Below are 18,550 nucleotides of genomic sequence, written 5' to 3' on the forward strand. Positions count from 1 at the left end.
CATCTAGCTCATTAGTTAGCACCCAGAAGGTGACATACAGAAAGAGTGGCTTTCCTCAGATGGATGAAAAAGCAAAAAGGAGGGGACAGAGAGAGGAGTGGAGAAAAGGAGTGAGAAAATCATGGACAGATCAGAAGATAAGGAAGCTGAGCGGAACAAAACCAGAGAATAGAAGAAAAAAGAAAGGCAATAGAAGAATAAAGGAAGGAAATAGAAGATTAAACCAGTCCAAGGGTCACATCAGCTGCTGTGTCAAATTAAGGGCTGCAAACCTGCTCAATGATGAAAAGGGAAATCTGCTTGGGGGAAAAATCAAGGAGCTCTTCTTGCTGAGTACTATGTCCCCCAGCCTCATGGTGGCTGAGGCTGGAAAACGTTCAGCTGATTGAGCAGGATGAGCTCCTGTTTACCCAACTGAGGTGTGGCTAATCCTGAGCCTAGCAAAGAGCAGAGCTAAGGAGAGGCAGAACAGGCAAGGGGGGGCACGGGAGACAGGGCTGTGTTTGTACAGCGGCTCACAGGCAGCTGCAAGACCAGGCAAAACCAGGACATGCTCCCAACAAGCAGCTCTCTGAGCAGATCGCTGCTCCCTGGAAAGCCTGGAGCTAACCACAGGCAGCCCGAGCGAACGTGCCTCTTGCGTGGGGCTGCACGTGTGCTGCAAAACACAGCCCTGCCAGCCCCAGGCTGTGGTTGGGGTGTCACCATCCTTATTGCTGGTAAATCTGCTTTGTCTGTCTGCCTGCAGCAGGCAAGGTGAATGCGCAGGCATAGCTAGAAGAGGTGGAAGCACAGGTAGGTGTTTCTTCACCTTCCTAGGTCTTGCAGAAGGCAACCTACCAGAAAGGAGAAGATGCAGATCTTACAACAGAGGAAGACCACAAAGGAGACCTATTTCACAGCTATGTAAAGGGACTGCACCTAACTCTGGGTCATGGCGGGGTTCTGGTGCTCCTTTAGGTGAGCAGTGTCTGTACAGAGTGTTGTGCCTGTGAATCCAGCCCCTCTCATGGAAATGGTCTTGGATGTAGGTGACCTCCCTCCTGTTTTCTACCTAGAGCTTGAGGTGGGATAGCGAGGACTAGAAGAGAGCATCTTGAACTAGACACATGGAGTTAGCACCCAAGCCCCTAATAACTGCCCTGGCCCCACCATGTGCACTGAAAGTCCTGGGGCTGTGTCCGTGGGTCCCTGGGGAACATCTCCAGCAGGCACAAACAACCGTGGCCCAGAGCATGGACCAAAGGGAGCACTCTGGGGACGTGAAGCCTTGTTGGGAGATAAGAGGGGCTGTGAAATACTCGTGTTTTCACTCACTGTATCTACTCTGGATCTCCCCAGCGAGAGCCACTGGTTTTCCTGCTGGGATGTCAGAGCAGCAGCCCATTGCCAGCTGGGGACAAGAGGAGACTCAGCTGGGGCTATTAAACTCCTCCAAAAGCCACAGGGAAGATGCAGAATAAGTGGGATTTGCATCCAGTATCAGCTGGGCCATGGAGCAGGACAAAGAGGCAGGAGGGAACAGTGACATGAAAATGCCTGGAGAGGGTTTGAAGGCAGAAGGAAAATTGGTTCGTGCTGTAATAAAGGCCCTGGCGGAAGCTGGACAAGATAATTGGTATGGTGGGAGATCCCACTGAGAAGGGGTGGTGATTGAAGAGAACATATGGGGTATGACTAACAGAAGTGATGTCTTAAAATCATGTCAGTATAAACTTCCCAGCAGGGAGGGAGAAACACTTGAAAGACTTTACAAGGATCTGATAGTAACCCAAGCTTTAGGAAATCTTGTTCGGAGGAAATTTGTGAGGCAGCCAGGGGATGGGTGGTTACCCCTGCCACTCAGGACACTCTCATTCTTGCGAAGGAGGTCTTCACTGTTCCAGTTTGCATGGCAACTGTATGGAGATGTGGATGTGCAGAGCTATCGGCTGGCTTCTTGCCCGGGAGCTGTTGTCACTGCTGAGACAGGAGGTAACACAGCCCCAGGCAGAGCGCTCAGGGAGGACACAGCCATCTCACAGCGTCCCCTGCTCCGGCCTCGTGTCCCCTTGGGTGATGCTGCCCTCGGGGCTGGCTACGTGCGCTCCTCCATGGCGGGTCTGGACGCCCTGACCAGGCAGCAGCCCCGGTGGGGCCATGGCTGTGGCTCTCACAGATGGGTTTCATTGAGGACACGTCTGGCTTGGAGCTTGTTTTCATTTCCTTTTGAGGAAAGGAGGAGTCAGGGGAGAGGACTAACTGAGTGGCTGAGCCGGCTCTCCTGGACACTGACAGCAGAGCCAAACCAGCTCCTGCTGCGGTTTCCACTGTGGCTCTGGAGGCTGCAGCCCAAGGGGCAGGAAGCGGTGGAGAAGGAGCTTCAACCAGTGTCCCTGTGGTGTGGGATGCATCCAGGATGGGACAGCACCTTGTAATCACAGCGGGAGTCTCTGCCGAGTCTCAGGGCAGGGGGGCTGTGTGGCTCTTTGCCAGCACAGGAGCTCCTGCAGCAGTTCCAGCTGAAGGCACTGGCAGCTTGTCCTACGGGTCCTATGGGAGCCAACGTCCTGCATCGATAGTCACCAGCCACCCCTCACAGGGGCACAACTGGCTCCAAGTGGCCTCTAAGAGCCACTTTGGGCTGCAGGAACCAAGAGAATAAGGAGCTGTGTTTGAGGTGCAATCACCCCAGATGCCCCCCTCTCTGTGCAAGAGAGAGGGAGGTGTGCAGGGACCTGTGCTTTCCTGCTACACCAGCCATAGATGTGGCTACTGAAATCTATCTTAAAAGACCTGAAATATGCCTCTCTTCAGGAAGAAACAAAACCCAGAGTGTTGGCAGATCTCCCCTTGCCTGCCAGGCTCTGGGGGAGCAGAGCAAGTGGGAGGCAGGGAGTGTAGGGGGGGTGGGACAGGCAGAGTTCAAACCTTCTCATTATGCTCCGAGATACAGAGATCAAAAGGCAACTTCACAAATTAATGAGGCCCTGGCCCGGGCAGAGCCTCTTCCCGTCACGGATGGGTGGGAGGGGAGCGTGCCATAATGAGCAAACTGCCTCTTCCTCACCAGCCGGTAAGACAGGTTCTGGGCTCCTGCAAACCCAGCTCATTAGAGTTCATTAGTGTTGTTACATATTCATATAGCATTAACACCTGTTTAAATAGGGCTGCAAGCTTGCCTTGAGCCCCAGAAGTCTTGCAGGACTTTCCATCCTGAGTATGGCGGAACTACATGCACCAAATTGATGGCTTGAGTAAGGAGGGGTCTTGAGAGCGTGACAACAGGATCTGTCCCTTGACACAGAAACCTGGGTTATCAGAGGGACCTCGATGATAAAGTTATCAAGTACACAATTTAGCACTTTGTCTCAAGGCAGGAGCTTGCCCAGAACTTCCTGAAAAAGAACAAAAGAGCCATGGCTTATCTGCCTGCGGCATCTGCTCGGAGCTTGGGCACAGTTGGCTGCTTGCTGCTGCTAATCCAGACGGGGTTTCGATTGTGCATCCTGGCGTACCACGGGGTGTCACTTTGTGTTATCAGGTGGGTGCTTTCAACCAACAGGACATAGAGGGGTGAGATGAATCTGGACTGAGGGCTCTACTCCATCTGTCCTGGGCAGTCCTCTGAGATGGGCACCACAGGGAACAACCACAGACAGGGGTTTTGTCCTGGCCAGTGGTCAATGCTGATCTATAATCAGTGAGAAGACGGCTGTTTCCCAGAGTGATTCCCCCTGTAGCAGATACAAGCGACCTTTGGAAGTGCTGCTCTTACCACTGGCTGCAGAGGAGGCGTGTGTAAGAGGCCAAGCCCGCATGCCTACCTTTTAGATGGACAAAATAAAGGGAGACACATCCTTCCCTCAAGCCTCTCCAGCCCTTGGTTTCCCATCTGTCAAATGAAGAAGAAGGCAACACCTTTTCTGTGGGAGATATGCATGGATAAATCCTTAAAGTCTGCAAAGCACTCCAATTCACAGAAGGGGGTTATATAAAGGTGCTTATATTAAGCACCTTACACAGACACACCAGCTCTAAGCTGGATATAATCTTGTTTACTGAGGTTACAGCAAAGGACTTGAAGTTAAACTGGCCGAGATCTCATCTGAGCTCTGACACAGTCAGTAGTGGGAATGGAGCAAAAATGGGGACGGGAGGAGGACAGCGCTGTCCTTTGCCTTCTGCCTTTTAAATCACAAAGTTTTACGTACCCTGAGGGGCACTCGGTAGTTGTACAGAGCTTTCCATGCCCTCAGGATATTCAGTAACTAGGTTTCTTCAGATAGTCCTGAAATTCCTGGCACCTAAACATTACCATCCCTAAATGTAAAGCCTGAGCTTAAAGAAACTGCTGCCTTTTTGGTGGAAATGGCAGAGAGTGTGGAAAGGTTTTTTTTTTTTCTCTCTAGAAAACAAACAGAGAAGCCCAGCCAAGTGCAAGGATTATCCTGGCCAGTGGATGTTTTCTGCAGCCATCGGAAACCAGGCGCTGACACGCCGGCCGGGGCTGCAGGTCAGAGATGCTGGTGCTGAGCGCTTGGTTATCCTGTTAGAGGGATTAGGAGCAGACTGAGGTTTAATCCTCTGCGACGGTGCTGCGGATCGCTTCTCCTTCCCACTCGGAGGGACTGACGTGTGGCAGGACAGTGGGCTTGATCCCACGGCGCAGGAAACCTTTCTAGGACCTGTGCTGTGGCCTGAACCACAGCTTCAGATGCTAGGAAGAAGCCATGCCTGTAAGGGATGGGCTTGGCTACCTCTGCCAGGTGTTTTTGGGTCCTCGATGCTGGGGTGAAGGAGGAAAACCATGTTGTAGGGAGACTTCTGGGAGTGTTTCGGGTGGGGAATCCCTCCAGGCTGTAACAGCTGCGTTTCTTTTGAGATAAACCTAAACCAGTGAACCTCTTTGTAGAACAGATAGCTGAAACAATAGGGGCTGCTACCCAGAAAAGATCCATGCAAGGGCTGAGCAGGACTTTGATGGAGTTGGGGGTGTCTCGGATATCTGATGGCGGGGAAAGAGGTCATGTAGGACAGAGGTGAGTGTTGGAGAGGGTATGGAGAGAAGGAACATGAAACCGTGGTGATACCTGAGCCATCACTGTGAACTCATAGGCCATGAGACACACCCTGGCCAGTTTTATGGCAGATGGGGGCTTTATGCTTGAACAAGGGGCAGGCTTTGTATTGTTTGTCTCAGTCTTTAATGGGAAAACACCTTTGTATCAGCTTGGAAATAAAGAGGATTGCACCAGAGAAACATGCAGCCCCATCACCTATTTTCCTCTTTATCACCCCAGATGCGGGAACCAGAATATCAGCTATCTGCACAGCTCAGAAAGGGTTACAGCACAGCAAAGCCTGCCAGATCTCCGTGCAGAAGAAACCAAACCCAGTGGTAAATCCTGCTATAACAAGGCCTAAGTAGTCCCTGCAGAAGGGAGTGAAATTATGCCTGACCTTCGACCTACCCAACTCTTTCAAGTAGAGCCATCCCTTGTGAAAACTTGGCGGTTGTATGAACCCGGGGTGTGGTGTTCGCTGTGGGTGCTGTCTCCATTCCTCACTGCTTCCCTGACTTTGACAGGTTGCTCCTCTCTCTGCTCTGTCTCCCATATCCAGACCTTTCCTCTTCCAGCTGGGACAGCACAGGCTCTCCCCAGCCCCGATTTCTCATTGAGGCCCCCACTCCATCGCAGGTCTCCATTCAAGGAGCCACTGGTGCCTCCAGGAAGCATGGCCCCCATGGAGAGCATAGCTCCGCCTGGCCTCCACCACTTGCTTTTTAATATCCTTTCCCACGTACATTCCTCGGGACATCGGCATTTGTGCCCCTGGGGAGAGAAGGAAAACATTTCACTTTCTGTTTTTAGAGAGGCTGGTGATTTTTCTGCAGCTCCCTCAGGGTCTTGCATCCTCTCTGAGACCAGTCCAGGCAGTAGCCCCTTGAGACACCAAACACCCTTGTCCTAGTTGCTTGTGCATAGCCCCAGGTTTTTTCTCTTGCCCTGCGTTTTCCTCCTTCTGACCTTGTTTTCCTCTGAACACCACAACAGTAATTACCCCGAGGTTGAAGGGTTATTCGAAAGCAAGGACTGTGTCTTGTCTCCTCCCTCCTTTCCAGCTGCTCTCTCTTCCTATGCTGGAGTTAAACTCTGCTTAGAGTTTCCTTCATTAATTGAAGGAAACCCCACCAGCAAGGGTAATGGGTCTGAGTGGGAATATGTTTTCCTCATGCTTTGGTGCTCTGGCAAAGCCACCAACAGCCGAGCAAATTGCTGGCACGCTGGGACAGCTGGACCTGCCAGCACATCCATCCCTCGGGTGTCGCTTCCAGCCTGGGTGCTCTCACGGGCACTGGTTGACCACAGCAGCTGGATGCTGGAGGTGGAAAGACCGGTCAAAGTGCATGGCGCGGCTTGGCTGTCCGGCTCGCTGCTGGCTGAGGTGGCCACATTGCCCAAGCCAAAAATGTAGCAACACTTGGGCAGAGTCAACATGTAAATATGAGCAGCAGGAGTGTCTGAGATGGGTTAGTTAATGCTGAAATGGAGGGTTTTGCAAGAAGAGATAAAACCAGCTCCATGCTTAGGAGAAGGGCTTGGAGTGGATTTCCATTGCGGAGGCAAATGATTCAGCATTCCTATACTGTGCAGTTCCCTGTACCCTCTTGTGAAGCTTTTGCTGCTGAATGTGAATTTAGCCCAAACACGCTTTATGGTTTCTGCCTTCCAGGGCAGAGCTCCTCGTGTGGCATCAGCTCCTCTCGAGAGCACGGCCGGGCTTTTCCAGCCCTTGGAGGCTGGGCACAGCTCAAAGAAGAGCTTGTTTGTGGCTGAACCAACAAACCTGTGGTGTGATGCTTTGGGCAGAGCTGTTGCCCCCCTCAATCCCCTTCCTGTGCACACCCAACCTGTCTGCAAGCTGTTTTCCTTGATGCTGGTTAGGAGGAGCTTGGGAAAAACCCCGTGCCACTTGCCCACTGGGTGCCAAGGGTGGTGCGGGGTGCTCACGCGTGCCCTGTCCTGGCAGAGGGGAAGCCCTCTCCAATTTTCACCCCACCCGGGGAGAGAAAAGGGGAATTGTGCTGCAAAACAGCTCTTCCCTTTGCCAAGTTCTGGCAGCCCTCAGTGCATCCCAGTTCAGCTCTGCACCCCTCTGCCTGCCAGCCGGGGGGGGGGCACTGCCAGGCTCAGGGAGCCTCCACAGCGGTCACTCAAGGGCCGAGGTCTGGTGTGGGCTGAGCCAGCAGAGCCCCCAAACCCATCACCAGTGCACCAGGGTGACTCTGGCTTCCAGGCCACTAATTACGCACTTTTGGCTATCGGGCCAGTCTCCCAACCCTGCCTGCTCATCCTCCCGCCGACTGCCTGCACCCCAGGGAGGCTGGGGCACCCCCTTTCCTGCCTGCACCCTAGGGTGGCTGGGGCACCCCCTTTCCTGCCTGCACCCCAGGGAGGCTGGGGCACCCCCTTTCCTGCCTGCACCCTAGGGTGGCTGGGGCACCCCCTTTCCTGCCTGCACCCCAGGGTGGCTGGGGCACTCCCCTGCCTGCCTGCACCCCAGGGTGGCTGGGGCACCCCCTGCCTGCCTGCACCCCGGGTAGCTGGAGCACCCCCGTTCCTGCCTGCACCCCAGGGTGGTTGGGGCACTCCCTTTCCTGCCTGCACCCTAGGGTGGCTGGGACACTCCCTTTCCTGCCTGCACCCCGGGTAGCTGGAGCACCCCCGTTCCTGCCTGCACGCCGCTGCTGCCGGCAGATCCCCCCGCTGCCTGCAGCCCCCCCAGCCCCCTCCCGCTCCCCAGCGGGGACTCTCCCGGGGGGGGCGACCCGCGGGTCACCCTGTGCCCGGCCGGTCCCCGCCCCGGGGGCGGGCGGCGGAGCACGTGGGGCCGCGCCGGGCCGGGCTGAGTCACTCCCCGCCCCGAGCCCCGCGGCGGAGCGGAGCGGCTCGGCGCGGCTCCGCGGCGCGGCTGGGGACGCAGCATGAAGGTGGCGAGGCTGTTCCGGGGGCTGCTCGCCCTGGGCGTGGTGCTCTCGCTGCTGTTGGTCGTGGCCGGTGAGTGCTGGGGAGTCCGGGAAGCGGGGGTGCAGGGGATGCGGGGTGTAGGGGATCCGGGGTGCCAGGGAGCCCGGGGTGGTGGGGACCTGGCGTGCAGGGGATCCGGGGTGCAGGGCAGCTCGGGGTGTTGGGGATCTGGGGTGCTGGGGATCAGGGGTGCAAAGAATCCAGGGTGCAGGGGATCTGGGGTGCTGGGGGTCTGTGGTGCTGGGGAACCGAGGTGCTGGGAAGCCCAAGGTGCAGGAGATGTGGCTTGCAGTTGATCCAGGCTGCAGGGCGAGAGGATCTGGGGTGAAGCATGTGAGGGTCCAAGCTGCCATATGCAGGGTGCAGGGGTGGTGAGAGGGTGCACAGCCCCCAGGGCTGTCGGTGCAGGAGCTGAGGGGCTGAACAGAATGGGGCAGGGGGACTCAGGTCCACAGCCCCGTCCTTGCTCCCGAGCTGGGAATAGCTCAGCCGGGCTGCCCCGTGCTTTCAGGCTTAGATAACCATGCCTGCGATGTAAACAGCTTCCTTGGGACTGCCTGGCACAGCGCGCCTGGCTGGCCCAACTGGGGAAACCCCGGGGAAAAGCAGCTCCATAATCACCCTGTGGATTCTGCCTGGCGTTGGTGACCCCAAAAGGGATGAGTGAGAGCAGAGAAATGGGGAGCAAAGCCCAAGCACAGGCTCTGGGCCAGAGGACAAAGGGCAGCAGGCAGGTGTGCTGTGAAAAAAGCCAAATTTGTGCTCACTCTCCCTGTAGAGAGGTGCTCGTTTTGCCCTCCTGAGATAGGCTTGACCTGACCTCCCCCAGCCCCGCTGGGTTGAGCCATCCCAGTTTTCGAAGGATGTTATTTTTGCCTTCCAGCCAGCCTGTGGGTTCATATAAGCAAACATTTCCAAAAGCGGTGGCTGATCTTTGTTGCCTTCATTCCTGACTGTCCACTCTGTGACAGCTCTGTCCCTGACCAGAGAAAAATGTGTGTGGGGAAGATGGAGATGCTGAACTACCCCAAAACCAGGCCTGAAACAGCCAAGAAACAGGAGCATCCAAAACTACTTGCCACAGTGGAAAAAGTGACCCATCTGCCTCACTGCTAGGCAGAGGGCTGGCTAGCGAGACCCTCCACGTAAGGAATTATTCCTGGGAGGGAGTCTAGTTACTTGGGATAATTAAAGTATAAAACTGGGACCCCTCCAGTCCTGACCGTGGGAGGAGCCCTTGCTCCTTTGCTGCTGTGTCCTACCCCAGGGACTCCTGCGTCGGAGGCAACGCGGATGCTGGGGAGCACACGTTCCTTGGCGCTCTGTGCCCCGGGGGAGCAGCCAGCTCCTGTTGCTGAACAGAAGCAGCTCTGTTGGCAGGTCCTTGGCTGGCTGCTGGGAGAGATCCTTGGGATGGGACGGCTGGATGTACCCGAGACCTGCAGAGGGGTGTGGGGCAAAGGCATCCCTAAGTATCAGCACGAGCCCTCTCCTCCCATGCTGTAGCTCATGGCAGCGCATTGATGGAGCATGAGGTCATGCAAAACAGGCTGGGCAGCGCAGGCAGCCGCTTGAACCGCTGCCCAAGTTTTTCTGCCTCCTGAGGCTGGGCTAAGGGAGCTACAGCATCTTTTCGGAAACCTTGGCCTGTCTGCCACCAGTGTGTACCCTACAGATGTGGAGTGTCAGGAAGAGTAGGATTAACTTAGAGGAACCCTGCTATTAAAAGACTAATGAGTAGGAGCTCACTGAGTAGTAGCTTAGGCTAATGAGAGCTGTGCTGTTTGGTGTGGGTCCAGGCAGTGAGCCTGCAGCTCATTAACTTCCACGTTCTTCAGGGCATGCAGGTAGTGGGAGTTTTCCTGGGTCTCCACCTGAGTTCAGCCCTTGCTCTGACTCCTGCAGCATGGCAAAGGAGAGCCTGGCATCAAGGGATGTGCTGTCCCAATGCTTGGCGAGGAGTTACTGAGACTTTCAGCCAGATCTCTGGCAATCTGGTCTAGGTTTATGGACAGTGTTGCCATCTTGCAGCTCTGGGAGCAGAATGAATTAGGGGTGGGAGGAATTTTAGCCTGACTCTTGCAGTCTGATTCAGCACAGTTGACCTTGGTTGGCTGCCAAGTACCCAGCCAGCTGCCCCCTCACTCGCCTTCCTCAGCAGGACAGGGAGGAGAAGATAAAAAAGCCCCAGCATGGGTCCTTCCCATGGGCTGCAGTTCTTCATGAACTGCTCCAGTGTGGCTCCTTTCTGTGGGGTGCGGTCTATCAGGAACAGACTGCTCTGGCATGGAGTCCTCCATGGGCCGCAGGGAGACAACCCGCTTCACTGTGGTCTTCTCCATGGGCTGCAGGGGAATCCCTGCTCTGGTATCTTGAGCATCTCCTTCTCCCCACTATTCTCAACCCGAGGTGTCTTCAGGGCTGTGTTTCTCACATTTTTCTCTCTCCTCTCCCACAGCTGCTGTGCAGTGGTTTTTACTTTATCTTATGTATATTATTGCAGAGGCAGCACCAGTGTCGGGGATGGGCTCAGCTTTGGGCCTCAGTGGGTCTCTTTTGGAGTCGTCTGGGACTGGCTGTCCACAGCCTGGGGGCAGCTCCTGGTGTCTTCTAGCAGAAGCCACCACTGCAGCCCCCCAGCCCAGTACCATGGGAGATGCTGGAGGTGGGCGGACAGACAGGGTGGACAGTGCAGCTCCACCAGCTGCCTGGGGACCTGCCTGGTGGGAGCTGATCAGAGAGTGCTTGGAATGAACGGAGTTCCAGCAGGCGTTGTGCAGGGATGATCACTGTGCTCCCTCCTCGCGTGTCTCCAGCATCTGGGAGCCAAGGCACGGAGGCTTTCCTTACAAGATATATATATATTTAATTTATTTTATGGATACTAACTTCTGTTAGCAAAACCCAGCTGTGGGACCAGCCCCATTATCTTGAATAATCCTGTCCTGATAGCGCCTGAGCAAGGCCCAGGCTGGCCAGCACCGCAAGTGATAGGACAAGAGGAAATGTCCTCAGATTGCACCAGGAGAGGTTTAGATTGAATATTAGGAAAAAATTCTTCACAGAAAGGGTTGTCGGGCATTGGAACAGGCTGCCCAGGGCAGTGGTGGAGTCACCATCCCCAGAGGGGTTTAAAAAGCATTTAGATGAGGTTCTTAGGGAGATGGTTTAATACTAGAGTTAGGTTAGGTTATGGTTGGACTTGATGAGGTTGTCTTCTTCACCTGCGTCCATATTAAAGCCTTCCAACCAAAACTGAGTAGCGGAAATATTTGGTGCACCAAAGACCTGGTTTTTCCATGGCTTCAGTTTGATGCGCAGGCTCTGTTAAACTCCTTTTTTAATGTGCCAGGGCAGAGCAGATCTCCTGCTCCTGATCTCAGCCATTGCTGTGGAATGCCGACAGTCGTGTGCAGGATCTGGCAGCAGGTCCCACCAGCCCCTGCCAGGTGCTCGCTGCCCTCCCTGCAGCATCCACAGGGGAGCAGTTCCTGACGGGATGGCTCCCTGTGCATCCATGGGGCTCTGGTTGATGTCTGCCTTAGGGATGGCTTGGAGTGAAATGTGACTTTGCTTCCAGGTGACTTCTGCGACGTGAACTACTGTCAGAATGGGGGCACCTGCTTGACCGGGATTAATGAGACCCCCTTCTTCTGCATCTGCCCTGAGGGCTACGTTGGGATTGATTGCAATGAGACTGAGAAAGGTGGGGGCTGACCCCATCGTGGGGGCTCTGTGACATTCAGGAGCCTTGCAGCATGGCAGCATGCCCTTGTTGTGGCCCTGCACCAGTGGCCCTGGGGTCTGGTTCTGGGGTCCAGCCCTGCTCATAAGCATGTAGAACAGAGATACAAGCAGGGATGCAGTGACCTCCATCATCTGGGGGGATGTGATGTCTCTGGGGTGCAACAGCCCCACGGGATGCTCTTATTCTTCACCTGCGTCCATATTAAAGCCTTTCCCCCCACTTTGCCCTTCCCCAGGCCCCTGCCACCCCAATCCTTGCCACAACAATGGCGAGTGCCAGCTGGTTCCGAACCGGGGGGACGTCTTCACTGACTACATCTGCAAGTGCCCTGCGGGATATGATGGGGTGCACTGCCAGAACAGTGAGTACGGTGACGTGGGGGACCACAGGAGGTTGCTCTGTTGCTAAGGGCTTGGAGACCCCCTGGGTAGCACTGGGGAGACAACTGGGGGACATTTGCAGCTGTGGCTGCCTTGGACACTGGACTCTGTCAGGGGCTGTGGGCTGGTTTGGACCTTGCAGGGCAGAGGGAAGGACCATGGTGCAGGGTCATGGTGGTGTCTGAGCCTTGCTCTGTATCTCCAGAGGGGTGGTGGTGCCTTGAGGGGACAAGGGGTGCCTCGAGGCTCAGCCTGCTCTGAGCAGGCTCTCAGCCCTGCCGTGGCTGCATGTCCCAATGCACCCATGTGGCTGCAGTCAGCAGGGACATGACTTAGGTGGCTCCTTGGATTAGAGCTTCAGCCTGTTCAGTGATGCTGCCATGGTCCTCGCTTGGGGAATTTTTCTCCCTTCTTCCCGCTGCACTGACTCTGGGGTCACCTCCTGAGCGCCCCCACTGTGTGTCCTAGACAAGAACGAGTGCTCCTCCCAGCCCTGCAAAAATGGAGGCACCTGCCTGGACCTGGATGGTGACTACACCTGCAAGTGTCCTTCTCCATTCTTCGGGAAGACCTGCCATGTCCGTAAGTCCCTGGCACCAACTCTACAGCAATCCTGTTCCACCCTGTTTCCCACTGCCCTGTCCCACATCACTAGCGTGCCCAGGACAAGTCCCACAGCTGGTTTAGGGGATCTGAAGGACAGCTGTGGGTGACTGTGTGTCAGCTGCCCTGGATGCCAGCAAGCCTGGTCCTGATGGCAGGAGCATCCCTGGGAAGATGCTGTCTCCTCTCTAGGGGTGCCCCAGAGCAGCCTTTTTCCCCCCAGACTTCCATGCTGTGAGAAGGGCTGATGGACAGTGAGATTTTGGCTGAAGGCTGAAGGGAGGGGAACACATGAGGGACAGGCAGGTCTTAGCGTTGGCCTGCATCTCCTGCCCTGTCCCCCAGACAAGAGGCAAATGACCCCCTGGTCATTGTTTCTCTTTGGTGCTAACGTCCCCACTCTGTCCTCTCTTTCCCACCTCCCCAGGCTGTGCCGTTCTCCTGGGCATGGAAGGAGGAGCCATCTCCGATGCCCAGCTCTCTGCATCCTCTGTCTACTATGGCTTCCTTGGCCTCCAGCGCTGGGGGCCAGAGCTTGCCCGCCTCAACAACCATGGCATCGTCAACGCCTGGACTTCCAGCAACTATGACAAGAGCCCCTGGATCCAGGTATCTGTGGCAGGACTGGGAGCACTGGTGTAGTGGGCAGCCCCAGTAGCCACAGTTGGTCTTGCTGGGCTGCTCTGGTGGGATTTCTCTGCTTCTGGTGGCAAAGGCAGGGCTAAATTGCTGCAGCAAGGTGCCAACCAGGGGCATCTTGTGATGTGCCCAGCCCGGCTGGGCAGTGCTGGTGGGCGCAGGAGCTGTGCACCCCATCTCTCACGCTCTCCCCTCCCCACCCAGGCCAACCTGCTGCGGAAGATGCGACTGAGTGGGATAATCACACAAGGTGCTCGCCGCGTGGGCCAACCTGAGTATGTCCGTGCCTACAAAGTTGCCTACAGCCTGGATGGGCGGGAGTTCACCTTCTACAAGGACGAGAAGCAGGACGCAGACAAGGTGGGCTGCGATGCTCAGCTGTCGTGACTACGAGCTGTGTCCCAAACCGTCCCCATGTTTGGGAAGGTGCTTTTGACCTGGGTCAAAGCCACGTTGGGAGCCGTCCTCGCAGCGAGACAGCACAGATGGTTCCAGCGCCAGGCAGTACTCTCTGGCTCTGTTTAATTGACCCTAACAAGTATTACCAAAGAAGCAGCACTGGCTGACTTATTTAGGTCATTCAGATAACATTTTTATCGCTGACACGCTGTGGGAACCAGGCATGGTCTGGAAGCGCTAGTGAATGGCTTACACAGCTCAGTGCTGTGGGCACCGAGCATGAACCCACAGCGTATCTCTCTCAAAGCAGGAATAGTCCCTGGATGCACCACTCTCTGCTCTCAGTTTTTTATGGCGTCTCCTGCTTGTTTTTTGGGCATCCAGGGAATATTTGCCTTGCTTTAAAAAAAAGTTTCTCTCATTTCAGCAGTGGTGGAAAAGATGCATGAAAACACGATCTGATTGTATTTACTGTGTTAAAGAAGCAAACCACCGTTCTGTCACAATCTGGGGAGCACTTCTGTAGCAGGTGGGATTTGATGCAGGAGGCTGTGGGAGGGCTTGGGCATTCATTCCTGGTCGCCGTTGCAGGTTTTCCAGGGGAACGTGGACTATGGCACCATGCAGACCAACATGTTCAACCCTCCCATCACCGCCCAGTTCATCCGCATCTACCCCGTGATGTGCCGCCGCGCCTGCACGCTGCGCTTCGAACTTATCGGCTGTGAGATGAATGGTAAATGTTGGTGGCTCTCCCCTCCCCGGGGACTGCACGGCATGGGGTGACATGGGACAGGGCAGGGGATTTGTCAGTGCTTGATTTTCCTCACACAGGCTATGTGTGAGGAAACAACCACCGGTGCTTTTGTGGAGCACAAGCTGTTAATTCCACCAGCTCATCCGGGCCTGAGCTGCATTCTCATGCTGCAAACACCTCCCCACGCTGGGGATATTTTATTGTGCCTCCTCCCTGTCTGAGCTGTGAACCGGCTGCTTTTCCTACCGGAGAGCTTGAAAAGCACCAGAGGATCAAAGTCCTCTGGGAAACGTGAGGGATGATTAGCGTGAGCCCTTTCCCTGCGCCGCCCACATTCCTGCCCTGCGGCACATCCCTGGAAGCTGAGCGGGACCACCATGCTGGGGTGGGAGTGGGGCACCGTGGGGGCTTGGGTCTTGTCCTGCTGCTGCGTGGGTGCGGTGCCAGCTGTGCTTTTGGCTGGGGAGGTCTTTGCATTGCTCTCTTCACCCGTGAAATAATTCTCCTCTGCCTCCTGCCGGGGCTGTGCTGTGGGGATGTCCACGCGTCCTTGCCACAGGAGGCACTGTGAGCCAGGGAATGGCTGGGAGAGTAAAATCCCGGGAAAAGCTGCAGTTCTGTGCCTCTGCCAAGCCTTTCCCTGCCCGGCCCTGCCTGCTGCTCCAGGCAGCGGGGACGTGGGGACATTGGGATGGTGTGTGCTGGGGCTGCGTGGTTTTTCTTGTGATGGTGCCGTGGACTCTTTCCTTTTCACCGCCTGTATAAACCATTGTGTTACAGTGTATTTCAACACGGCAGGTTGCTCGGAGCCTCTGGGCATGAAATCCCACCTGATCTCCGACCAGCAGATCACAGCCTCCAGTGTCTTCAAGACCTGGGGCATCGACGCCTTTACCTGGCACCCCCATTACGCTCGCCTGGACAAGACGGGCAAAACGAATGCCTGGACGGCGCTCCACAATGGCCAGTCCGAATGGCTGCAGGTGGGTCTCTGTGCCCTCCCTCTGGAACCTCGTTTCTCCTCCCCAGTTCCTCCAGCCATGCCCGGGGCCGCTTTCTGTGCCAGGGTGGCTGGAAGCAGAGTGGCCACAGTGGGAGATGCTGGGCAGAGCCGCTGGGACTGCAGCTGGAGCTTTGCCATGGGACACACAGCCCAGCGGCTCTCTCCCTGAACTGGGATCACCGGGACAGGTCAGGATGGGGCCACAGCCACTGTTTTTATCAGTGATACTGGAGCTCTGGGTCAGAAACCTCAGTGTCCATTGGGACAGGGTTGTGCCATCTCCACTGACTTTCTTGTGGGGCGCACCGAGGCCGCAGCATCCCAGTTTTGATTCATCGCAGCCTGGGGTGACCATCCCATGACCCTCTGGCTGCCCAGAACATCGCGTTTCTGTTTTGTAGGAAAAAATCAGGTTTGCTTTTCTCTTCTGAGCCTGGAATGGGAACAAATAGTTTTGAAATTTCCTTTTCAGTCTCCTTTCCTCCCCTGTTTTTATACTTCTCACATGATTTCATGACGTAATAGGACAAAGCAGTTCAGATATTTGTCCCGCTTTTTATTTGGGAAATGATTAAAAGCAGCTGCTTCACAGCCCTAAATAAACCAGCTTATCAAGACGTCTGTTGATGGGGTTGGGATGACACGCTGAGTTGGGCTGTCGCACTGCAGGCTGCCTGTTTGTGTACCAGTGTGTAGATTTACATGTATACTCACATATATACATATATACATATACATATAGCTAGTACTGCCCTTGACGAGCATAAAATAGGCACTAAATGAAGAAGACTTTCAGCTCATTTGCTGATTTGCCCTGTAGCGTGCCAGCAGCAGTAGCGCAGTGTGGCAAAGAGAATAGAAACCATCTCACTTACAACCCAAATGTCAGACCGTGCTGAACTGCATATTTTCTCAGCCAGATGCATTTCCTCTGGGAATCCTTTAATTTTTTTTTGAATTGAGGTTTTTTTTGCCATCATTCCCACATTGACCTTTTCAGCAAAAAATGTTTCAGTGGCAGCAATGGGGAAGGGAGCCGAGATGGTGGGGTTTGCATCCTGCTTTGTGCTGCTTTGTGGGATGTTGCAAGTTGTAAAGGGTCAAATATTTCGCAGTAGTGTTTTATTAGTTGCTCTGGCTTTGGGGCAGGGGTCAAGTGGTATTTTCTCCACTCTTGACCCCCGAAGCCCAGCATGTCCTGGCTGCCTCTGGAAGGAGCCTCAACGAGCCTTGTCTCTGTGCCAGATTGACCTCCGGGACCAGAAGAAGGTGACAGGCATCATCACGCAAGGAGCCCGTGACTTTGGGCACATCCAGTATGTGGCAGCCTACAAAGTGGCCTACAGTGACAATGGCACGTCTTGGACCCTCTACCGGGATGGCCAGACAAACAGCACTAAGGTGCGTGCGGGGCAGGGTGAGGTGGGCAGGGACTGCCCGGGGGTTGGGGATGCTGCCATGATGAGGGGTGGGATGGGACGATGGCGTGGGGTGGGATGGGGTGGGGGGGTCCCAGCAGTGCTGATGCCTGTCTTTCCCCCTCAGATCTTCCATGGTAACAGCGACAACTACTCACACAAGAAGAATGTGTTTGACGTGCCCTTCTATGCCCGCTTTGTCCGCATCCTGCCCGTGGCCTGGCACAACCGCATCACCCTGCGCGTGGAGCTGCTGGGCTGTGATGAGTAGGCGCCCAGGGAGGAAGGACGGGGCTGCTCTTCCTCACCACCCAGTCTGTGCCCCTGCCCATCCCTGCCCATTCCTGCTCCCACCTCACACCCTCCTCTCCATATCCCCAAACTCGGGAGAGGGGCTGGGAGGGCTCCCCTGCCCCACGTTGGCACTGGGGCCGCAGCACTGCACTTTACGGGGCCCTTGCAGGTGGGACGTGAGGATGACTCCTGCCCTTTTGCCCCACTAGCCAGGGGTGAGACCCCCTCCTGCAACCGGGGCTTTGTTGGGGGACCCTCTTCTGCAACTGGGGCTTTCTTGGGGGAACTCATCCTGCAAATGGGGCTTTACTGGGGGATCACGTCCTGCAAACAGAGCTTGGATGCATCCTCCTGGCTAAGCCTGGAGACAAATTTTCTCCCTCTTTTTGCTTCTGCTTCCAGCAGAGAGGCCGCAGCCAGCAGCAGTCCCCTGCCTGCACTGGGGCTTGGGGCTCAGCAGTTTTGGGGGCTTTAGGCAGGTACCCTGGGCTTTCAGCCTCTGCTGTTCCTCCTGCTCCCTGCATGGCTGCAAGCAGGGGCTGATAAAAACGTATTTGGCTGTTGTCCCCTGCCCATTTTGCCAGGCCCTGGGTCTCCTTGCCTGTGGTGTCAGCACCGCATAGTGTGAGGGGAGTGATGAGACAGCTCCTGTCAAGAGGCACCGGGTCCCCATTGCTGGCAGCTCTGCCTGTTGGGTGCCCTGGCTGGTGTTTTGGCGGGTGCTGCCCATTCCCTTTCTCAGGGTACCGGTTCCAGCATCCACTAAGTTGCAGCCTTGTCGCCTTCCCCACCTTCCTGCAATTTGGGGTGCCTGGAGGTCCCCTGTCCTCAGAGCCAAGTGGTGACCAGGGAGGCTGCAATCTGGTAGGTGGGGAGGGATGGTTTTTAGCCACAAGAATGCAGAGAAAATCTAGGAAAGGTGGTGGTTATACCACCCACATGTAGTGGGCAACGAGCTGTGCCATGACCCTTTTTGTAACCTGATTTTTTCCCTTTCCATGGGGTGGAGGGGAGCCTCTTGCAACGCTCAAGCCCTTGGGATTAGCAGTAGGAGATGGGCAAGACCCAGCACGAGCAAACGGGAGCGCGGGCAGGGTGTCCAATGCTTCCCTGCGTGCCGGCATGTGAAGTGGCCATGGGGCCAGGCTGGTGGCAAGTTCACTTTGGCAAGCACCGAGGGAGCCTGGGTGGGACAGTGGGGGCAGCGGTGGCCCCGCTCCGGAGTGTCTCTGAACAGTATTAAAACCAGCTGAAATTTTGGGGCTCTCTGCTTGACTGCTCTGTGCCTCCCCAAGAG

At 55.6% G+C, this 18,550-nt stretch overlaps 1 protein-coding gene across 3 annotated transcripts; it reads left to right on the forward strand.

Annotated features, from left to right (window-relative positions):
- The first annotated feature begins 7,913 nt into the window (after positions 1–7,913).
- MFGE8 (milk fat globule EGF and factor V/VIII domain containing) lies at positions 7,914–18,512 on the forward strand. Of its 3 annotated transcripts, none has more exons than XM_082060677.1 (10): positions 7,914–8,042; positions 11,593–11,718; positions 11,996–12,121; positions 12,609–12,722; positions 13,171–13,352; positions 13,587–13,742; positions 14,373–14,517; positions 15,319–15,521; positions 16,787–16,942; positions 17,087–18,512. In XM_082060677.1, the coding sequence occupies exons 1-10, from the start codon at positions 7,970–7,972 to the stop codon at positions 17,228–17,230; spliced, it is 1,425 nt and encodes a 474-aa protein (XP_081916803.1). In that variant the 5' UTR covers positions 7,914–7,969; the 3' UTR covers positions 17,231–18,512. The 3 variants fall into 3 exon arrangements, with proteins under 3 accessions (XP_081916803.1, XP_081916804.1, XP_081916805.1); XM_082060678.1 differs by having other exon boundaries at positions 15,337–15,521; XM_082060679.1 differs by lacking the exon at positions 11,593–11,718.
- Positions 18,513–18,550: the final 38 nt, after the last annotated feature.

The sequence above is a fragment of the Streptopelia decaocto genome (assembly GCF_964273445.1).
Source record: "Streptopelia decaocto genome assembly, chromosome: 9".
NCBI classification, from domain to species: Eukaryota; Metazoa; Chordata; class Aves; order Columbiformes; family Columbidae; genus Streptopelia; species Streptopelia decaocto.